Here is a 20826-nt window from a genome sequence, read left to right as displayed (position 1 = left end):
TGTAACTCAGTTTTAGGGCCCTAGCTGAAGATGTAGTGTAGTTTAGAGAACTCGGGGCGTTTGGAGATGAATGAGATGACCTTCATATTAAAGAGGCTGAACTTAACATTCCCGGTTGAGTTATGGGGTCGAGATGCAAATCACTGAGAAATAGTGTTTGCTAAGTCAAGTGTGACTTAAGAGTAGAGGATATAGCCTCTGTCCATTCAACAGTGAATTTGTGAAAGTTGACCTCTACAAATGGTTTGCTGTATTTAAAACAGTAATTATCTTGTTTAGACATTTTCTAAAGCACAAAGCTGTCATCACTTGCCTGTTGTTTTCTCTGTGTACATGCCTGATTAGCTATGCGTAAACAGTGATCATTTATCATAAATCAGGTCATTATCCATCTGCTTTCTTTGTCTCTGTGTGTGTGTGATCTGAACCTAATGATCGCAGGTGTTGGTAATGATTTGATCATTCAGCTGCATAGTAAGTCAAGATAGTCCATGGCAAAACAAGAGCTGCTGCCAAATACTGTGTATTCTTTGAAATTTCATTCAGAAGGATTACCTGCTCTAGTAGTGTATCACAGGCGTGCCCAACCTGGGTCTCGGAGGCCATTGTCATGTTTGTTTTCCAACAATTGGATCAAGGTGTGTTCAGCCAATCGGGAGCTGGGAGAAACCATCTCAGATGAGGATAGAGTGGGCGAAGACAAGGTGAATTGGGATCTTCCAGCAGTGGCAGAGACAGCTGGAAAACAAAGATGATGTTTAACATACCTCAGCACTGTTATCAACTGGACTAAATGTGTACATGGGATATGTTCAACTTCCTGGAAGCACTAACATGTTTGCATATCCGCAGTTGGTCAAAAATATGTAGACATTATGTCAACAGGTTTGTGTCTTTGACTCAGTAAACACATGTGATACAAACTTCATACTGACTATATTTCATACAGAAATATTTGTTTATTAATTGTCTAACTGGCTTAATTAGGAGGAAACAAATTTTTCTCGTGAGCCAGGCCATTATCAGTGGGCCACCTTGCTAATGATCTCGTGGCTGAACATATGCAAATCCCTAAAGCCTGGTTCCAAAATACTATGGAAAGCTTTTAGAGAAGTGTGAAGGCTATAGAAGATTAAAGCTCCAGGCTATAGACAGACCTGTATATGTCTAGATATTTAAATGTCTACATACTTTTGGCCATAAAACATGATAGAAAATCTATCGACAACATCCTCATCTTCGTTTTAGTGGGTATCACCCTTTATCAATTGACACTGAATTTCAGATTTTGTCTTCATTAAAGTTAAACTATGTTTTTATTCCCACACTGACCCTCACATGGATCTACATGGCCTTTTCATAATGGTCTCAGAGGTATAGAGAAGACATTATTACAGTCATATCAAATGAGATATCTCACCACTAGATGGCACAAGCAGAGCATGACAGTCTGTTGTGGGACAGAGACGAGAGACGGTGGTAAAGACGATTTCACCCTAAATACTCTTCCTGGTGATAATATTAACATCCTCATTCTAATTTCTTTCAGGGACTGAGAGCCATGTCACACTCAATTTTGTTTACTCACTTGCACTATGCAATATGAGAAATAAAAAGCTGGTAAATATATATTTCCCTGGAGTGATACTGATAAAGGCCATGTGTTATTGAATCAGAACTTAACATCTGGTATGACAACACACAGACACTGGTCTGTTACTGCACTACCAAGCGGTTTTATCTGATCTGTGCCGCCTCTTAGTGCTGTATAGCATGAAGGCCACACAGTAATCTGCCCAGGTGACTTTTTTCCCATAATGGAACTTGCACCAAGTAAATTTCTTAGAGATGGATAAGCCAGATAACAAATGATTGCAGCTGTAGAGGCTCTTCTCTAAAGGCGTCCTCAGTTTCATTGCACTTTGGCGCAGGTCTTCCCCTGCAGGTAGTATCTTTCACTGTTTGTCACAAAACATTTTACTGTTGAGCACACACACGCACGCACACACACACATTCCCTAACGTGTCCCCACGTTATGACTGTATGTGTTTTTCTTGCATTTGCAGTTTCTTTTATTATTCATTTTTCAATTTTAATTTAAATGAAATTTTAAATTTAACATGTTTTTAATTTGCACTGGAGTGATTGAGTTTAGATCTCCGTTCTTGAGAGTTTTGGATCTTGAGTAGTTTCAAATAACATGTCATATAATATGCAAACTTACAACCTGTTGCATGAGTAGACAGAAGATGTGTAAGGATTATCTTGGTTTGTTTATTAAGATTTTGATGCAAAAAGAGGCTATATATTTATTCACATGCTTACCACTAGTAGTCTAATGTCAGCATGCTGACAATTAATCTCACTGATCAGCCAATCAATAATGTTTATGCAGTGTTTACTCTGCAGATGTGATAAACACATGTCCAAGAATAATTAGTCTTATTCTCTTTCTATTTATTGTAGTTGAAACAAGACCTGACTGGAGATACAATCACATTGTGTCATTGTTAAGAATGAAAATAATGACGGATTAGGAACTAAGACATGTCCATGTGAACTGCAATATCAGTTCCTGAGTTCTGAGTGTATCCTGACTGTTAATGGCCCTGTCTCCCAGATGTTCTGTAATGGTTGCATCATAAAAGCTGACTAGAGTGTGTTCATATGCAACACTAACTGAATGAAGCAGTCAGTCCCCGTGGGGTGTTTTAGGCAAAGTGCATGACTGTCACAGCAGAGACCAGGGTTTGCATCTTGTCTCCATCCTGATGAGGTTTAGATTACAAAAGCAACATTATTAAGTTGAGGGAAAGATCATAGTTAGGGATCAATGTATATTAATGCTTTTTCTATACAAGACCTCAGTCTTTCTCTAACCTAAACCAAGTGCTGTATCCATGAAAAAATATTGTTGTATGGAGTATGAAATTCAAAATAATCCCATGACATCTTTGTAATGTCTTTATGAAAAATCACATGAATCATGGATAGGTAGAGATAAGGAGATTAAAGGCCAGACATTCTTAATCTGACCAACCAACCATTAAACATATTAAAGAGCCAAGTTTATGTCAAAATCTGAAAGGTAGGCTTTCATCGTACACATTAACATGGCCCAACACACACTGCATTACGGCAAAGTTTTTAAGTCTTACTGAAAATCTCTTTGAGGGAATTTGTACGGGGGTTTGGCCAATCACACCATGATAATGCGCGAGGCATGTGGGACGCAGCCTTGTTTCAGTAATTTCAACATCATTCACTCGCACAGACACACACAGACACAAGAGAGCCAGTCAGGTGGATGCATATGTTCCTTCATTAGCTGAATGGATTATTAGCCCAGTTGACTGTTCTGAATGCCACTATTTCCTCGTTGGGAGTACATGACAAGAGCGCCCTGATGAGTGTGTTATTCAATTCACAATCAATTCTCTTAAGCAATTAACACAGCCAACTGCTAATTAAAAAGGATTCAGCCCCAGGTAACAGCCAGTAAGTGTTTATGTTAAATAACTGATGCAGTCATTTCTGATGCTCTATTTTTAGGGCACCTTTTAATCTGACATAACTGTAACTACTTTCTAATTAAATTTAGCAAAAGGACTTCAGATGATACTCAGTTTGCTAAAGCTGATAGCTATCTAAATAAGATGGCTGTTCTGAGTTTAAAATGGAATTATGTTCCCAATATCGCTTTTGTGAGATCAAATATGCATATACATTACATTAATAATAGATCTCAAGGTTAAAAGCATTGTCTCGGAAGTGGCCTGACTGAGGAGACAGGTTCCAGAGATCAGGGTGGAAAAAGCCTCTGTGGAAATGTACTGAGGATGGAGAATTAAATGAGAAACCATTGTTCCCACTTTTTAAGCACAGTCTGTTCTCCAGAGGCTGTCTTACTGTCTTACTGATTGACTTTGATCATGCTCCAATTATTTCTCCATTTTTTTTTTTTCATTATTCTGCCCATTCTGCACAAACACTCTGCCATGACTGAAGACTACAAGCATGTGATGCCTGATTAACTGCGGAAACGTAGAAGCCAGCTTCGCACTCTTCATTTACTGACAGTATTTGGTGAGAGCTGCAATAACTTTGAAATATAAAGAGACTGATGTTTATGGAATATAATTCCACAATGCAATAACTATGATGAAATAAATAACAATGGCCAGACTAAACTAAAAAGCAAGCTCTACAAGAAAATTAATAACTGGTGCACCTTCAAAAAAAGTCAATGGGGACACTAATGTCCGTTCGACAAAAATGTGCTTGGGTGCATCAGAGGGTTTAATAGGAACAAGTGTTTTAATCTTTTAATCTGCACCTGGATCTGGCAGCTAGAATTTAAAGTGTAGCTGCATTTCAAAAAATGTTAGTTTACAAAATGTTATACCCATAAAATATTTATCAACCAATCTTCCAAAATTGTACGGAGTAATGACATGGCATATTTTTTAGCGAATAGACCTATTTTTTTTTTTTTAGTGACTAGACATTTTTCTGGCCAGGCTGTAGGACAGTGGTAGTGGCTGAAAGTGTCACTCTCAGTGCGACTATTTATAATTCGTACTGCCATATGGCATGTGTTAATATTCACCCTGCGCATGCACAGACCATAGTCCATACTACTGTATAATAAATGCCTACTTAGAAACTGAATTAAAGAATAAGCTCTAGTGTGGGGTAGAAACTGTCATCATTGTGTGTAGAATGTGTTCCTTTACTTTTTTAATTTAAAAAAAATTCATTTGAGTTTGTAAGGATCAATCAGCCAACCCTCTTTCCTATTGTTTTCATGCAGGAAGTCCTTTAAAAAAAACTGACTTTTGTGCTGGAGAATTAGATATTTTGGGATAAAACATTTTACTGACATGTATCAACATGATTACCGTCTAGTAACATAACCAGCGGTGTGATGGGGAGTCCCTTTCTGCCAAGGAGATGGACATTCAAAACTTCAGAATGTAATGAATTAATTGAAACTGACTGGTCCTGTCTTAGTGTTGGGAATATTTCATAATAATAATTAATGAAGTTACACCATTATGTGTGTGCAATGTACCCTGCTGCCATGTGACAGGTATTGCATGATCAACATTTTACTCTCTTATGTTTCACACAATAGCTGAAAGAAAAAAAAAAAAAAAAAACAGATTATGTTGCGCAGACTCTCTTGGACTACATTAATTCCAAGTGTTACATTAATTACATACCCCAGCTCCACTTCTTTAAGTATAGTGCGTCTCTCCCCTCGTTATAGCATACAAAGCTAATTCATTAATGGCGAATGCACTACTATGCAAGTGTTTAATCTTACTCTTACCACAGAACTTGTTTAAATAGCTGTGCAACCTCTGCTGTGTGTGAGAGTTCTCACTCTACCAAGGCGATTTGAAGTGTTTATATTTAGTGGCTGATGCACTATAGCTGACCTGCAGGCAATTTCCAATGTCTAAATATCTGCTAAATGAACTGGGAGGGAACTAAAGCTCAAGCCTGGAGCAACTCCCAGACTAGAGTCTCTGCCAATGTGTAGAACATTGATACAAGTAAAACCACCACCAGGGGCCCTTTCACACAGTAGTTAACTAAAAAATATACAGTTCGGTTTGTCTATAGTGGGACAATGATAAGCTTGAAACACTCAGTACGTGAGTGAGGTGAAGACTTTTAGCCTTCATTCAAAAGTGTACCGTTCATCACTTAGGAATTACAGTCATTTTTATACACCCACCCTCATTCATGGTGGCTCATAAATGATGGGACAAATGATGGGACAAATGATGGGACAAATGACTGACAAGCAGTTTCATGGCCATGGCCACAATAAAACCACCGTAGACAGCAAAAACATTGGGAGCTTGGAACATTGTTACTGCAGACAACTAAAAGAAGTGGATGAGTGCAGAACTCTGGTACTGCTGAAGAAAAAACCCTTTCACGACATCTAGCCAAGTCAAGAACACTCGAAGAGGTAGGTGTGCCATTGTTAAAGTCTACAGTCAAGAGATGGCTCCATGAATGCAAATACAGAGGCTTCACAACAAGGTGCAAATCACAGGTGACTCTTAAGAACAGAAGGGCCATATTGGACATAGCTAGAAAACACCTAAAAAAGGCTGCCCAGTTCTGAAATAAGAGTCTTGGGACTGATGAAACCAAGATTAATCTGTACCAGAATGATGGGAAGAGAAAAGTATGGAGAGAGAAAGGAACAGCTCATGATCCAACACAGACCACATCACCTGTCACACATGGTGGAGACAGCGTTATGGCATGGACATGTCTGGCCACAATGGAACCGGGTCGCTGGTGTTTATTGGTGATCTGACTGTGAATAAAAGCAGCAGGATGAATTCACAAATGTATAATGCTACACTCTCTGCCCAGATTCAACCAAATGCTGGAAAACTGATAGGATGCTCCTTCATATTGCAGATAGATAAAGACCAAAGCATAGAGCAAAAGCAACTCAAAAGGTGGACAAGTCAGTCAACAATGGATCGGCTGAATTCTTTGATCGACTGCCAAGTTCAGGGCCATAGTCCATCACCACACTACCACTAGTTCATATGTTTTACAAATGACAACAAAATATCACATGGGGTCAGTGCTGACCGTAAATCTCCTGTTCTAACGACCACAAAACAAACCAGCAATATTGCTGTGGCCATGGACCTACATTCTACAGAAGATACAATCAATAAACAAAAACCTTTCAGTATAAGATCTGAAAAAAACCTCTTACGCAAGTAAACTGAAATAATCAGATCTTTCCCTCAGAATTTGCGGGAGATCAAAATAGAGCTAAAAAAGAAGAGTGAATGGCAAGGTTAGTCTGCTGGTCTAACACTCAGACCTAGGATTAAATATCCTATTCCCTCAGAATAAATTAGAATAAACCAGTGATCTCTTTCAATGTGACCATTACCTTGGTTCAGTATAAATAAATATTTGTAAAACTAGTGACATTCCCATCAGCCCTAGCTGTACCTTGTTTAGTTAAAATTAGCAATGTTAGAATGGCAGTACAATAAATGATCCTTCCTAAACATCAGCATGAATCCAGATTGTCACTGATGAAATACTAATTCTGTTCAGCAGAAAGTACCCTGGAAAATAGACTACTAAAGTACTACTACTACTACAACTACCAATACTACTATTACTGCTGCCATTGGCTGTACTTAGACAGTATAAACACATAATAAAAAGTCTGCAGCAGACATTGTCTAACACATACATTTCCACATTTTGATCGATAAATAAACATGTTAGATATTATTAGAACTTACCCGCTGCTGTTGTTGAGTTGTTCGTTTACCTGTTGATGGCAGAGCTGCTCTCACAGCCTCTCTCTCACTGAGAAATAAGGCCCACACAACACACCTAAGGTTAAATCCAGGTGACTGTGAATGTCAGTGGCTACAACTCGGTCCTTTCGACTGTCGCTTACGCGAACGCAGACGTGGAAATTTTTCTACACAAGGCGCAGATGCATTAGGGGTAAACAGGAGAAAAGCTGGTGTGATTCTAAACCAAACACGGACTTCATGCATGTGACCACCATTGTCTTCTTTTCCTTTACATTTCCCGTGGAACAGATCCAGCTTCTGATTGGCTGAACACACCTGATACAGGTGATCAGCAGTGAGATGGTTGGAAAATAAGCAGTGCCTTCCAGGACCGGAGTTGCCCCCTCATTCCATAGATAGACACACTTAAGATTCCATTTCAGGGCTTCTGAGATCCACCCTAGTCCGGTTGTTGTGGCCTCTTCATTCATTCATGTACTCATTTATTATCTATACCCGTTTATTCCTAATTAGGGTCATGGCCACTTCAAATAGTAATAATCTTTTGTCTTTTTTGACTGTTCTAATTAAAGTAATGTCAAAACCAAGCACAGGGAGTAGCATTTCATAAGGAAGCCTTTACACTGCAATATGTTATTTTGATGAATATGGAATTTATTAATTAGATTTTATTAGGCTATAATAAGTCAGTTAATAGTTAATGCATTGGAGTAATCTAGTATGTGGGGCCATACCTTAATAAGGCCTGGGAACAAGAAATGCTTTGAAACATTGGCTGTTTCCAATATAGTGAAACAGTTTTAAAGATTCATAATCCCATCTCTGCCCAATTATTATTGGATTATTAAATCTGCAAAGTAGAAACTTACCTCAACCGCAAGAGAAGGAAGACCAGCTAATGATAAACCTACACATGACTACACAGTTCAGCGGGGAAGTACTATCCTGGGAAAGACATCAGGGAATTCTGTCTTAAATAGATGCATGTTTAACAGTTTGGCTTAGTGCAACAGCTAACGCTTCATTTGAGCCTCAGATAAACTTTGGAGTGACTTATTGCACATAAATCTGTTTCCTGGACCTCACTGCTTTCAGCACAGTCATGTTCCAGCTGAAATGCTTCAGGGTCAGTGTGGACAGCAGGAAAAGTTATGATGACTATAGGACCTACTCTTACGTACTTATAGGCACATCAATATTGTTTTAATACCAACTTGAAAAATCCTGAACTTATCTACATCTCTCTATAAATAGATCTTTGTAAACAAGAACTGGTTCTCAATTGACCTACCTGGTTAAATATAATGAATAAAAAATAGACAGATGAAAAACACTTTCACTTTCTTGAAAAGTGCTTCACAAACAAACTTGTTGCATGCATCTTTGGCACAGGAGGACTCCACCACTGCAAAACAACTTTTTCATTTAATTGTTTCACATTAAAAACACACACTGTAATATGCTGCATCACAAAATGAGAAAATGCTGTTCTGTGATAACAATTGAAGCCAAACTAGAGAGAAACAGCCAGTGTTGCTGTCAGTAGGAGAAGCGAGACATGTCGTCTCACATCCCTGCAGGTCACTGTTTGTCTGAAGCCACAACATGAGAAAGTACACAGAGACAGCAGGTCGAGCCACAAATGGGAAATCATAATTCAAACAGTCTCACAAAGCACTTGAATTCATTCCTACCTGCAATGTACATTACCATGATGACAGAGACCATGCTAGGATGATCATAGACTAGTAATAGAAAACTCAGGTACACTTAATCGTTCAAATGGTCTCACACAAGCTTTTGGTGTAAAGCCATATATATATGTAACTGAGAACACTGGATGTTCAACTAAACCTGTATTAACAAGGATGCGAGGTGCCCATAGCAAAGTGTGTCCCCTTCTTTTCATGACATTCAACTACCCTAAAATGCTACTTCCCTGTTAACATTCCCAGCTAAGAGCTGCAGGTTCAGTAAGATTATGCAAAAATGTGACAAGGGTGTGATATTTTAACTGCTTTGGGGCTGTCTGCATGGTTTCCATTTCTTATAAGGAAAAAAAAAACATATTTACACCATAACAGAGCAGATCCTGTACTTTAGAAAACAAATATTTATATATATATATATATATATATAACATGTTTCCTGGATGATCCCTGCTGCCTTTGAAATCATATTTCCAATCATTAAAATTGTTTACATTGACAAGCCTTGGAATTTTTCTAGGGGAAGGAGGACAAAATTATGGCATCCTTGAGAGATGGCAATAGGTGTCCGAAATATCACCCTGACATTCTAATGAAATAGTGTTTTAGCATCATCCTATGTATATTAATTTACTGTAACACTTTGTACACAGTTTAATGTCTGGAAGGCAAATAAATTCAGATTCTGCCTTACTCAGCTAGGTGCTGTGGTGAAGTGCAGCAGCCAAAAAAAAAAAAAAAAAAATCAGCCTTTTATTCATATAAATTTAACAGTAAGAGTATGACATCCCTTCAAAGATGTCTACAGAGAATGGCTTAGCACCCTGGTAGTCACATAGCAAACATGCCCTCTAGTTAACTGATTAAACTGAAACTGACAGGTGAAAAAATATGCAAACTGTTGGCTGCAAAATGCTCTGCTTTCAGTAAACAAAGCAAAATGTTGAGGTTTTTTCCTCAGTAGTGCTCATAAATCATCAACCAAGATAATTACCTAAGAAATGATAAATTGCTCATTAGAATAGAGTTTTAAAGATGGATTGCTCACATCTGAACTATGATTTTAAACAACCATATGTTCGATCTGTACATTCGAAGCTTGATTTCTCAATCCCACTGGGTCCTTGTCACAACCCTGTCTTGCAGATAGAGAGACAAATGGGACACACATACAGAAAAGCAACACTGCAGTCCAGCGTATGCATCAGCAAAGAGAGCAAGATAGATTGACACATGCAGTTTGGACAGTTCAGAACCAATTTTGTACAGTTCATTTGGCAGTGTGCGACATATGAATGTGTTTGTTCCATAAATATGCTGCAAAGAGACGAGTCCCCTTTTTGGGTGTTAATCCACCCAGTCTCTGATTTTCTGTGTGCATCTATGTGGACAGTCTGCAGGTCTGGCACAGCTGAGGTTGCCCTCCCACGACAGTACATTTGCAGGGTGACAGAGAGGGCTGATAAGTCCAGCCGACAGCTCCTTAATCCCCATTAGTGCGTCAGGCAGGGCGGTGTGACAGAGCACAGTGCTGTCCTTAGACCAAGCCCTGTTCTTGTCCTCGTCTTCTCCCCTTCCCTGTTAGGGTGCCCTAACAGAGGATGTAGTGCCACCCGATGGAGGCAGTTTCTGAATTTGTGGGGCTCTGAGGGGAAGGGGGGGGGGGGGTGGAGGGTGGCTGGGAAGTGCCTCAGCAAGCAATCTCCTCCAGGGTGCCCAGCGTTGTCTGCAGGGGGACTGTCACGGTGTGGCTGATGGACTCTGAGTGGTTCGCCACTGGGTCACAGGAACTCTGGGGAAAAAGATTGAAAGTATCTTGGTGCTTAGTCAAAGTAAATTTGGCATCTTGTGAAGTAGGTGGGACAAGTGCTGAGCTGCTGTGGTTAGGATCTAGTCACTGCCTTGCTAAGTAGCCAGCAACATGTTAGCATTACCCAGCGACAACAGCTCAGCTGTTAACTGGCTCAGTCATCTCATGCTGCATGGCCAGTGACTGACCAGTAATGTCTGATAATGTCCATGCAGCTACAACCTGACCATTATAACTTCTTATGACTCTTCTCCATGACTATTCTGCAGATAGTGCCGTGTCACAGTTTGCTGCTGTAGCCCCCTTCATCACCCCAGTCTTTTCCTTGTGCTGTGGCTTTTGCAGATTTAGCCAAGATTTGTTGTTCATGTATGTGTTTGGTAAACACAGGATTAGTTCTTCCAGCAGAAACTTTGGTGCTCAAGATTCTCAGAGAGCTTTTGAGTTTAGAGTTTTTGTGCCAAATTGGCATGCTACTGTCAGTGTACACAGTCTTAGATTTGCTAGGATGCGCTTTCCACATGCTAGTGTGCAGGGTTAGGGATGGGGCAAGGGTTTTTTGTTTTTTTTTTTTGCATGATAAAGTGAAATTACAGTGAATCTACACACTGCACCAGAGCTCGCTGAAGAAGATTGACAAATGAAGGGTTAAAGTCCACTCTTACCACATCCTCTCCGTGACTTTCCTCCTCCTCTTCTCTACTCAGTAAATCCAGTAATCTGTCTTTCACCACCTGCAGATGAGAGAAAATAAGTCAGAGAGACTTCACACAATGTTTTAGAAAAGATCTACATGAGCTCGTCTTGTAATTACTTACTGTACAGCGACATTTGAGCTTAAACTGAAAAGTAATGAGGTGGCAAATGTGGCAACAAACCACATCACAATTGTTTCAGCATGAAAGTTAAAAGTTGTTTTAAAACTCCTTATATTTGACATCAGCGTTCTTATGCTCATTACTCAATAACAGCCATTAAAATGCCTTGAAAATTACTTTTCATGAGTTTTCTTTTGTTCAGCTTCACAGGAGGAGGTCAAGACTATTATGTGCTCGTCAGAACCTTGTGCAGCTCAAAGCAGCATGAAAAGCTCTAAAGAGAAGCACACAGTGTAACTTAGGTAATGGAAAGTACCATCACACACAGTCCTCCTCAGTCAGATCCTAAGTAAATCTCTCTTTATTTGCTTTTTATTAATAAGTGATGTTATTCCTGTTGATTCAGTTTTCATGGCCATTACTCTTTATTGCAAAAACAAAAACAAGGACTATTACAGTTAATTACGCAGACAAATATAATGAGAAGCTTTGAATAAGTGCTAGATACGTGCAAGAGTAAGTAAAGTAAGTGTTTCAACAGGTGTGTGAGAGTGTGAAATGAGCAAATTCAGACAAACCTCATAAGCATAGTCAAACAGCTCTAGGATGGTGAGGATGCTGGCTCCGATAAACAAACCCATCTGACCTCCAATATCACCTAAAGACCACGTGTCACACAAAAGCAGGTAGAATGACAGAAATGAAGAAAACAAATCAACTTTACTGGTACAGACTATGGATAAGGAAAACACAAAGTTTCATTTCTTTGTTTAAAGTCAGGACCACAACTCTTGTAAATCAATGTGGAACAAATATTAAACTGAACACAGCTTCCTATTTTGCCTTTGATTAGTGGCCACTGCACAAGCACAATAAGGGACGCTGAGCCTATAACAGTGTCTTTTTTTTGCCATCTACAGGACTTTGTTTCCAGGATTTTTAAGGGACCTCAGGGTTTTCACTGATCCAATCCCATCCCCCTAGAAAACCACAGTGGAGCTGTGTTCAGAATTGTATAGATATGGAGGAAAACCTAGAACAGATACAGTATCTTGGCCAAAATGCAAAGCTTGGTTCTCATGATGGAATGGCAAATGTCAAGTATGTATATAATCATGAATAATAATAGTTTTGTCTCACTGTAATTAAAATATTATTTTATGGATTGAAGTGAGTTTGTAAAAATCCAATAAATCAGTGATCTGATGGGCAGCAGCCACAAGGGGGCACTAATCCAGTACTGTCTGTCATTCGTGCTACATTAATTCAACAGTGTGTGAAGTTGTATGTGCGAACTCAGCCCGAGACTATAATTTTTGCTTTATTTGTTCGTGCACTAGTGTGTGATGCCAATGCAATGCAGGGGCTCTTTTAATAAATAAATAAAATAATAAATGTTTATTCGCTTTATTTTACATTTGTAGTCAAATCTAATTCTTAATGCCTGTCCCTAGTTAGGCTTTAGCAACAAACACAACACAAGAAAATAATGATAATACACATATTCCTCTTCCCATTGAGCATTAGCATATCTACTTCTAACATATGATATGCATGGATACGGACTACTTTTTTTTTTTTTTTTAATTACTGCATGCTTATGACATACAACATCTCAAGACATCTGGATTCGAGATCCCATGAATTGAATTGGACAATTTTTATTTGATAATTACATAAACTTTTGTCTCAGTCCCAGAAAATGTCAACAATTTTGCTTATCTCAGTGAACTGGTCAATATAAAAACAAATGACAGCAACACAATGCAAACTGAAAAAAAACGCTGACCTCGTTATGTTAAGTTATTTTTTTGTACACAGGCTAAACACTGTTCCTTTCATTTACTGATATTGCAGTAAATTGAAAAATTGTTAGATTTGGCTTCCTGTAAAATCAAACTATCATCATTGTAGACATTTTGTTGATGGCTTGTTCCACAGTGTAACATCAACTATCTTTCCCATGAATCAGTATATATTTACAAAAGTAGCATGAGTAGGTTTGAGATACCAAGAGTTACAGAGTAAAACGTACCAAGCAAGCCGGCCACCTCATAGGCTTTCTTCTGCTCGATGGTCTCGTAGTTCAGAGCTTCAAAGAACACGTCCAACACCAAGATGTTGTCTCTGCAAAAGGCAAAATGGGGCATTTGTCCCAATGATTCTTTCGGCAGACAATCACTTGGCAAGCAACACGAACAGCAACAGTCCATCCTTTTGTTGAAGTGAGGAACCAGGAAAACATGACCAGCCAAAGCTAACCTAACCCAAAACCTTAATTTAAAGATTACAACACCCCTGTGTGCAGAAAAGAAGCTCATTGGTTAGTGCTGTTGTCTGGAAGGGAGAAGGCTCTGAGCTTGATTATATACCGCTCCTCACTACTGTGTGGAGTTGGCATATTTTTCCTTTGAATGTGTGTTTCCTCTGGATGTTCAGTTCATCAGGTAAATTGGAAACTCTAAACAGTGGGTTGGAGAAAATGAGGCTGTTTATGTGTTTGCTTGCTTTGGTGTATTGACAAGGAATAAACAGAAAATTGACTTAAAAAGTGACCAGCTGCACTCACTGGATCTCATTTACAAGTTTTTTTTTTTGCTTATTTTTTTTTGTAAAAAAGATGAAATTGTGATTCTTTATAAATCTGAATTATTCCTAAATTGGACAAGCATTGTAGATGATGTGTCATTAACTTAACCCTCTGGGGTCTGAGGGGGTTTTGGGGACAAGTTTTGACATGCTCTGACATTTGTGCTTTTTTCAGTGTCTTTTAAACATATTACTGGCTAAAGTCTGTAACACTGTAATCAGCACAAACTGGGCTACAATAATATGTGTGCAGCAAGTTTATACATGATTGTGTTTTTGAGAAAACAGTGTTTATGCATGGTTAGAGAAAAACTACAATTTTTTTGTCACTGAAATAATACCATAAAACACAAACAGAACATTGGTTCACAAGAATTTTAAGAAATGCATCTTGCTTCAAAATGATGTGAAAGTCATCTTGTTCACTCATTCACAGTAAACAATACACTGATTTAAATTTTCTAAGACACTTTTTGTTTAGAAAGGGCATATGCAGGAAGGTATGTCTGAGGATGAATAGTCATGTGATTTACCTGAGAAGACAAAAGACGCACTCAAGACCAGACAAAGAACCGCATAATGAGCCTTTCAGTCAATGCGGCTGAGAGGTGATTAGTGAATCATAATACAATACAATGCGTAGCCAAACATTCGTCATTTGAGTCGTGTTTGTTCGCTCAGTGAGACGTTCATATGGATTAAATAAAAAGTGATTATTTGTTTTCGACTTGAATTGTTTCATTTAAAAGAAAACATTTCAAGCTTTCTAGCCATATAATTCTTATTTTTATGAGACAAGTATTCACTGAGATTCTGATTATTTTATTTACGTGTCTGTGGAGAGAGATGACAGAGACAGAGAAGACAGAGAGCGTACCCTGTCTGCTTTCTTGTATACAAATAAAACTAGACCCTTTACAGATTCGAATGATATATTGCTTTTATCTGTACGATCAAAACTGATGGAGTAATTTAAGTGCATTTCAGCGTTATCAGGAGAAGCCACAAAACGCACCAGCGTAGTAACTGCAGCAACCAAATATTTTCTGGGACTTTACCACCATCAGTCAACATGTTTTGGTATTTCATGTCAAAGAACTCACGTCCATACTAGTTTATGTGTAATTTACCTACAAACATTTAAGAACAGAGACTTTGTAACTAAATACAGCAGGTACACTTGTAGTCTTTTGCAACACCTGCCTAGGGAGACAAGAACTGGGAACTTACGTGATGTACTTCTCCGTCTTGTTGAACTTCTTCTGCAGGTAACGGGCCGAGGTCTTGCTGGGGATTTTGACCATGGACAGCTCTTTGTTGTAGCGGGTCATGTTGCACGGGGTCCTGCACATGCAGTTGCTGCTCTCCACAGCCGACAGTTTAGCTTCACACATTAGAGGTGATGGCGAGGAGAGGAGCATTAAACCGAAAAAGAGAGAGAGGGGTGGGGGGGGGGTACAAGGAGATGAACCGAGGATGGGTTGAGGATGATAAACACAGAGGACACAAAGTGAGACTTGTTTTTACAAAGTCACCAAATATCACAAGACATCCAGTTTAAAGGCATAATTAGCCTACAGGGGTTTGTCAGTTGCACAAAGGCACTAAGGAGCTACCCTGTCAGCAGTGGAACACCCAGGTATTTTGCCACTGATTTAGGTGCGACACAATGATGACTATTCTACTGACTAATAGCCGTCACCCTGCGAGAAGTCATACACAACTGGCAAAGAAAAGTCTCTCATATTTGGACTATTGAAAAGGTCATCAAACAAAGCATACATTAATCTAAAACCTATCACATATGAGGAAAACCAAAGACATTAAGAATGTGCTCGTGCAGGCTGTGGCCAACAAAAATATTAAAAGATCAATTTTGATTCTTTTGCAAATATGAGGATATGCTACTTTTTTGTGTTCAGATAATTGAACATTTTAATCTGAAGGTAGGAAATTACATTACAGTCTTCACTTTCACTAAATCACCAACCCAAATCAATTTGATGGAAAAATAATGAACACATTAATTAATAATGAAAATAATAGTTCCAATAATAACAACTAATTAAATAGTTCAGGCATTTGAAAAAACATAACTACAGTCTCCCCTCCACAATTATTGGCACCCCTGATTAAGATCCGATTTTAAGCTTCTAATAAATTCATTTTCTTGTTAAAAATAGAACCTAAATTCAGAAAAAAAGAGAAAACTCCAACCTTTAATTGAAGTACAATTATTCAGCAAAAAAGAAAAATAACATTAGCAAATAATTGACTTTATATGAAATCATGTGTACCACAGTTATCGGCACCCTTGATCTTAATACTTCATACAACCCCCTTTTGCCAACAAGACAGCACTTAATCTCCTCTAACATCTCACAAGGTTGGAGAATACAGAGAGAGGGATCTTTAACCATTCCTCTTTGCACAATCTTTCCAGATCATCCAAGGTCTGGGGTCCTCTCTTATGCACTCTCCTTTTCAGTTCACCCCATAGGTTTTCAATCGGGTTGAGGTCTGGGGACTGAGATTGGAGGAGCTTGATTTTGTGTCTGCTGAACCATTTTTTAATAGATTGTGCCACCTGTTTTGGGTCATTATCCTGCTGAAAGACCCAGTAACGACCAATTTTACCACATCTTAATCAGGGGTGCCAATAATTGTGGAGGGCACTGTATACCTGTTAATGTTTATTTTGGTAATTTCAATTTTAACATTATGTTTAGTAGTTGTAATGGGTCATGAAACCAACCACAGCTACAGTAATTACTGTACCTTTTGTAGATTGTTGTAGTATGTTAGTGCCAGCTGTGTGACAGTTTTGTTTTGTTTTGTTTTTTTTCTCTTTTACTGCTGATAAACTTTAATTGCTTTATCGCTGAAAATACTGGCCTGAAGCTTGTGTAGCTGCAATCGGCTTACATATCTACTGGGAACCACAGTAAAATGCATCTGGCATCTGCTTTCTGAGATGTCTTATTGCTGCTTTCTGACCGAAAATAGAGGTCACATATACTGTACCTACATATACAGGTATATAAATAACACACATGATTGCACATATGGCCTTGCTCATACTGCGGCTCGAGTGTGCGTGCCATAAAAACCACAACAGCAGCATAAGTCAATGCCATTGTCAATGTCACACAGGAAAGAATGTAAAGCCCCAAACACAAACGTCCCCTCAAGCAGCATTCAGAAAACAGTCTTTACCCTGACAGAAGTCCTGATGCAGAGATGCCAGGCTCTATTCACAGCTCTGCTTTGGCAGTTTGACTCAGAGAAAAATAAAAAATGCAGTGGGTGATTATGTCTTAAGCCCACAGCCTCCTACACAGCACCCACTCTAAATGACGGTAATGTTAAGCGACACAAGCTTTTCATATATAGCACCATCAAAAGGTTTTTCCGGTATCGAGGCTCCTCGCACTTCTCACAAATCACTTCCTTAAGCTCAATTTTTGAAGTTTCAAAGTTTAAATAGACCTGAGTTAATACCAAGTTCTTTCTCACTACAAAAAAAAAAAACTTCTCTTGCTGGATCTTTGGATTTAAACTCTCCCTGTATGCCCGCCTCTTATTCTTAGAAAGGAAAGCAAAGGAGAACTTAATGTTATCAGGCTTATTTCTCATTGAGGCAGCTCTGTGGCAGGCTTGCACATCACAAAGCACAAGGCAGCTATCCCCCACAGTGTACTAATAGCCAGCGGGGCCACACAGTCACATAATTGCAAGAAGAAATTCAATATGGCTTCTCAGTGGTCTCTTATTTTTATTCAAATGAGACATTATTGGATACACGGGAGCAAGGCCTCATGCATTCAAATGATTGATTTCCTTCTCTAAGCCTCTCACCTTTGTCCATAGCCCTCCCTCATTTTCTCTCACACAGATTTAAATCTGAAAGACCAAATTATCATAATACGTTTCTTCCTGATAAGTTTCATATTTTCCTAAATGTTAATGCATAACTACCTCTGAATAATAGCTGCTAAAAAGTATAAACAAATAACTTTCTGACACAAGGACAACTGATAGAACTATTTATTTTAGACAGTGTTGGCAGGCTGGATTTCTTGTTTAGCAGCTATAACAAAAATTGGAAATAATTGTGTTTTCTGTCTGAAGCCAAGTCTGTTTCCCCAAAAGCAAAGCCTTGATAAGCAACTCATTCACAGACAACAGATGCAGCTGTTTCCTATTACAACATGTTTAATGCTGTCTTCAAAAAAATCTGAGCGACACCGCTACAGAGAGAGAGAAAACCCCAATCAAACTTTGCCGAGTGAAACCTTCTCTGGTGGGTACAAGAAATTGGTAGTGAGTTTCAGACTTGAATTCATTTGCATTCAATGATCTAAGCACGGCGTGCGTGTCCGTGGTGATTGCGAAAAGCCTGCCGTTCCTAAAAATGAAGCCAATTACAGGAAAGAGAGCTGTCTGGAATAAGCACCAAAGCTTTCTACACTCCTCCTGCGTCATACAGCGTAACTGCTTGTGGCTTTGAGTGCAGGTTAATGCCATATTGGTAAGTTACACTGATCTATCTTTTGGTGTGGGAGTCTGCATCCTTGATGTTGATTGTCTGAAAGTTTTGTTGCACTTGGTTGCCTGAAAAAAAAAAAAAGATTTCTCTCTGACTTTCCACAAATAATTTTCCTCAGGGTGGAAGGGGTGGGGGATGAGCGGAGAGACTGGTGTGGGAGGAGAGAAAGTTTTACTGATGCTATAACTCCCACTGGCTAACAGTTAAGACTGATAAAGGTCACAAGTGTGCTTGTGAATCAATTCATTATATACGTGCTGTTTTTTGTTTTCCCTGACCATGCACTTTTATTAGTAGAATATGCAGATTGTATTAGAATTAATGTGATTTAATAGTAACTAAATACTATCAAGTAGATTATAATTTATAAGAAAGTTAATGAATCTTGTGTTTGGGTTTATGATGCTAAATAGATAGAGTCCTTAAAGGTATATATTTTTATATACTTCATGGAATCTACCCAGAAAATTTGGGTTTTATTTTCTTGAGTTTTAGGATTTTTTTTTCTTCCTCCACTTCAATAAAATGAGGGTGTGTGAAATCTCTTCATATCATGCTTATGTTCAGTCCTCAGTACAGAGATGAAATGGTTGAACTAGATGTGTGTTACCAAAAAAGAAAATATGACTTTTCTCAATTTGAACTATTGCCCTTATCGTTATCACTCTATTATTGATCACTGAAAATCTGTGAAAGACACAATCATAACTCGTGCATCCCCATGTGCTATTTCCGTAGAACCCCATGCACAGACTGAATGAAATTTGGACCTGTCTTGACTTCAATTTTAGGAAGGGTCTGGTTAATATGAGCCAAGTAGACCTTTCAAACAGCATTTTAAAAGTCAGCAGCAGCAGCAGCAGCAGCAGCAGCAGCAGCAGCAGCAGCAGCGTGTTTTTCCATAAACAGTGCCCTTGTTACCCAAGATATTCCACAGAATGCAGCATCATGTTTCCCTATACTGTGTCAAGACTAATACTTTGACTTTCAAATTCTTCCCTGTGAATTTAATTAAGAAATGCTCAAGGAAACCATTGCATCTGATTTTCATGAGTTTCTGTCCATTTAGGCTGTTTCATAAAAAGTCAAAGAAAATCAGATCACAACCTTAAAACAGATGGAAAACTGACAAATTTGATATAAAATCTGGAATGGGTCAACCCTGCCAATAACCTCTTTCATGGCTGTATAATTTAGCTCCTCACAGAAAATATGACACATTATCTATCTGACCACCCATCCATTAAATTGAACTCTAACACTGAAGTCCCTGTCTGCTCTGATGTTGGTTCCTGATTTGATGAGCCCTTCATATATAAGAGGAAATATTGAGATGCATCCTGTCTGCTTAATAAATCAGAAAGTAGTGACTCCATGAACACATTTAAACTCCTGTGGCCTTATTAGCAGACCTGATGTGTCCCTGTTGAGCCTACAAGCCGTATTTTCAGTGAAGTCCAGTGACAGACAGAGGAAGTACATTATGATCGACCATTCCCAAAGTAGATTTTTTTTTTTTCTACTACAGTGCTTTGGTGTTCACGATAATATACTGTAGCTGCTCTCAGGCTGAGTCATCTCAGGCATAAAATTCTCTCGGGTGGTGCTCATTTTTAAAGTAGGTTTAGATTTAAAGCTCTGAAGGAAAAAAATAAATCCTAATCCTCTGTCGAAGGAAATAATGACATGTAAACCAGTACACAGTACACGTGTGTCATCTTGATTTACTGTATGTTCACGAGAATGCGTACGTGCATGCGGACTTACCAAGGGCTGGCTCAGCACAGTCTTTGTACTGCTCAGGCGTGCAGTACGGAGCATCACCTACGAACAGTTTGAATCAAACATATTAGAGGCAGCGTTTAAAAAGTTACAAGATGAGCATAAAAACAACCTGAGGTGCAGCAACTCACATAATCCCAGGATTTGTCTTAGATGCCAACATTTAATCCAGTATTGATTTATCATATCAGTGAGGCTTCTCAATGCAGTATAATCTCATATAAAATGCTGCAACCTTGC

The 20826-nt window shown here is 38.7% G+C and overlaps 1 protein-coding gene across 2 annotated transcripts in view; it reads right to left on the bottom strand.

The window, feature by feature from the left end:
* Positions 1-10728: 10728 nt before the first annotated feature.
* The window catches only part of asic2 (acid-sensing (proton-gated) ion channel 2), a 299983-nt gene continuing 289885 nt past the window's right edge, over positions 10729-20826 (bottom strand). For both annotated transcript variants that reach the window (XM_026325205.1, XM_026325204.1), the window contains exons 5-10: positions 20572-20628; positions 15486-15639; positions 13702-13793; positions 12245-12324; positions 11514-11582; positions 10729-10830 (exon numbers count right to left, since the gene is read on the bottom strand). In XM_026325205.1, the coding sequence (XP_026180990.1) occupies positions 10729-10830; positions 11514-11582; positions 12245-12324; positions 13702-13793; positions 15486-15639; positions 20572-20628 (554 nt within the window). The remainder of the gene's footprint in view (positions 10831-11513; positions 11583-12244; positions 12325-13701; positions 13794-15485; positions 15640-20571; positions 20629-20826) is intronic.

Source organism: Mastacembelus armatus, chromosome 8 (genome assembly GCF_900324485.2).
Source record: "Mastacembelus armatus chromosome 8, fMasArm1.2, whole genome shotgun sequence".
Classification (NCBI taxonomy): domain Eukaryota; kingdom Metazoa; phylum Chordata; class Actinopteri; order Synbranchiformes; family Mastacembelidae; genus Mastacembelus; species Mastacembelus armatus.
The sequence above is the reverse complement of the archived record's forward strand: the minus strand, read 5'-3'. Positions and strand labels throughout refer to the sequence as shown.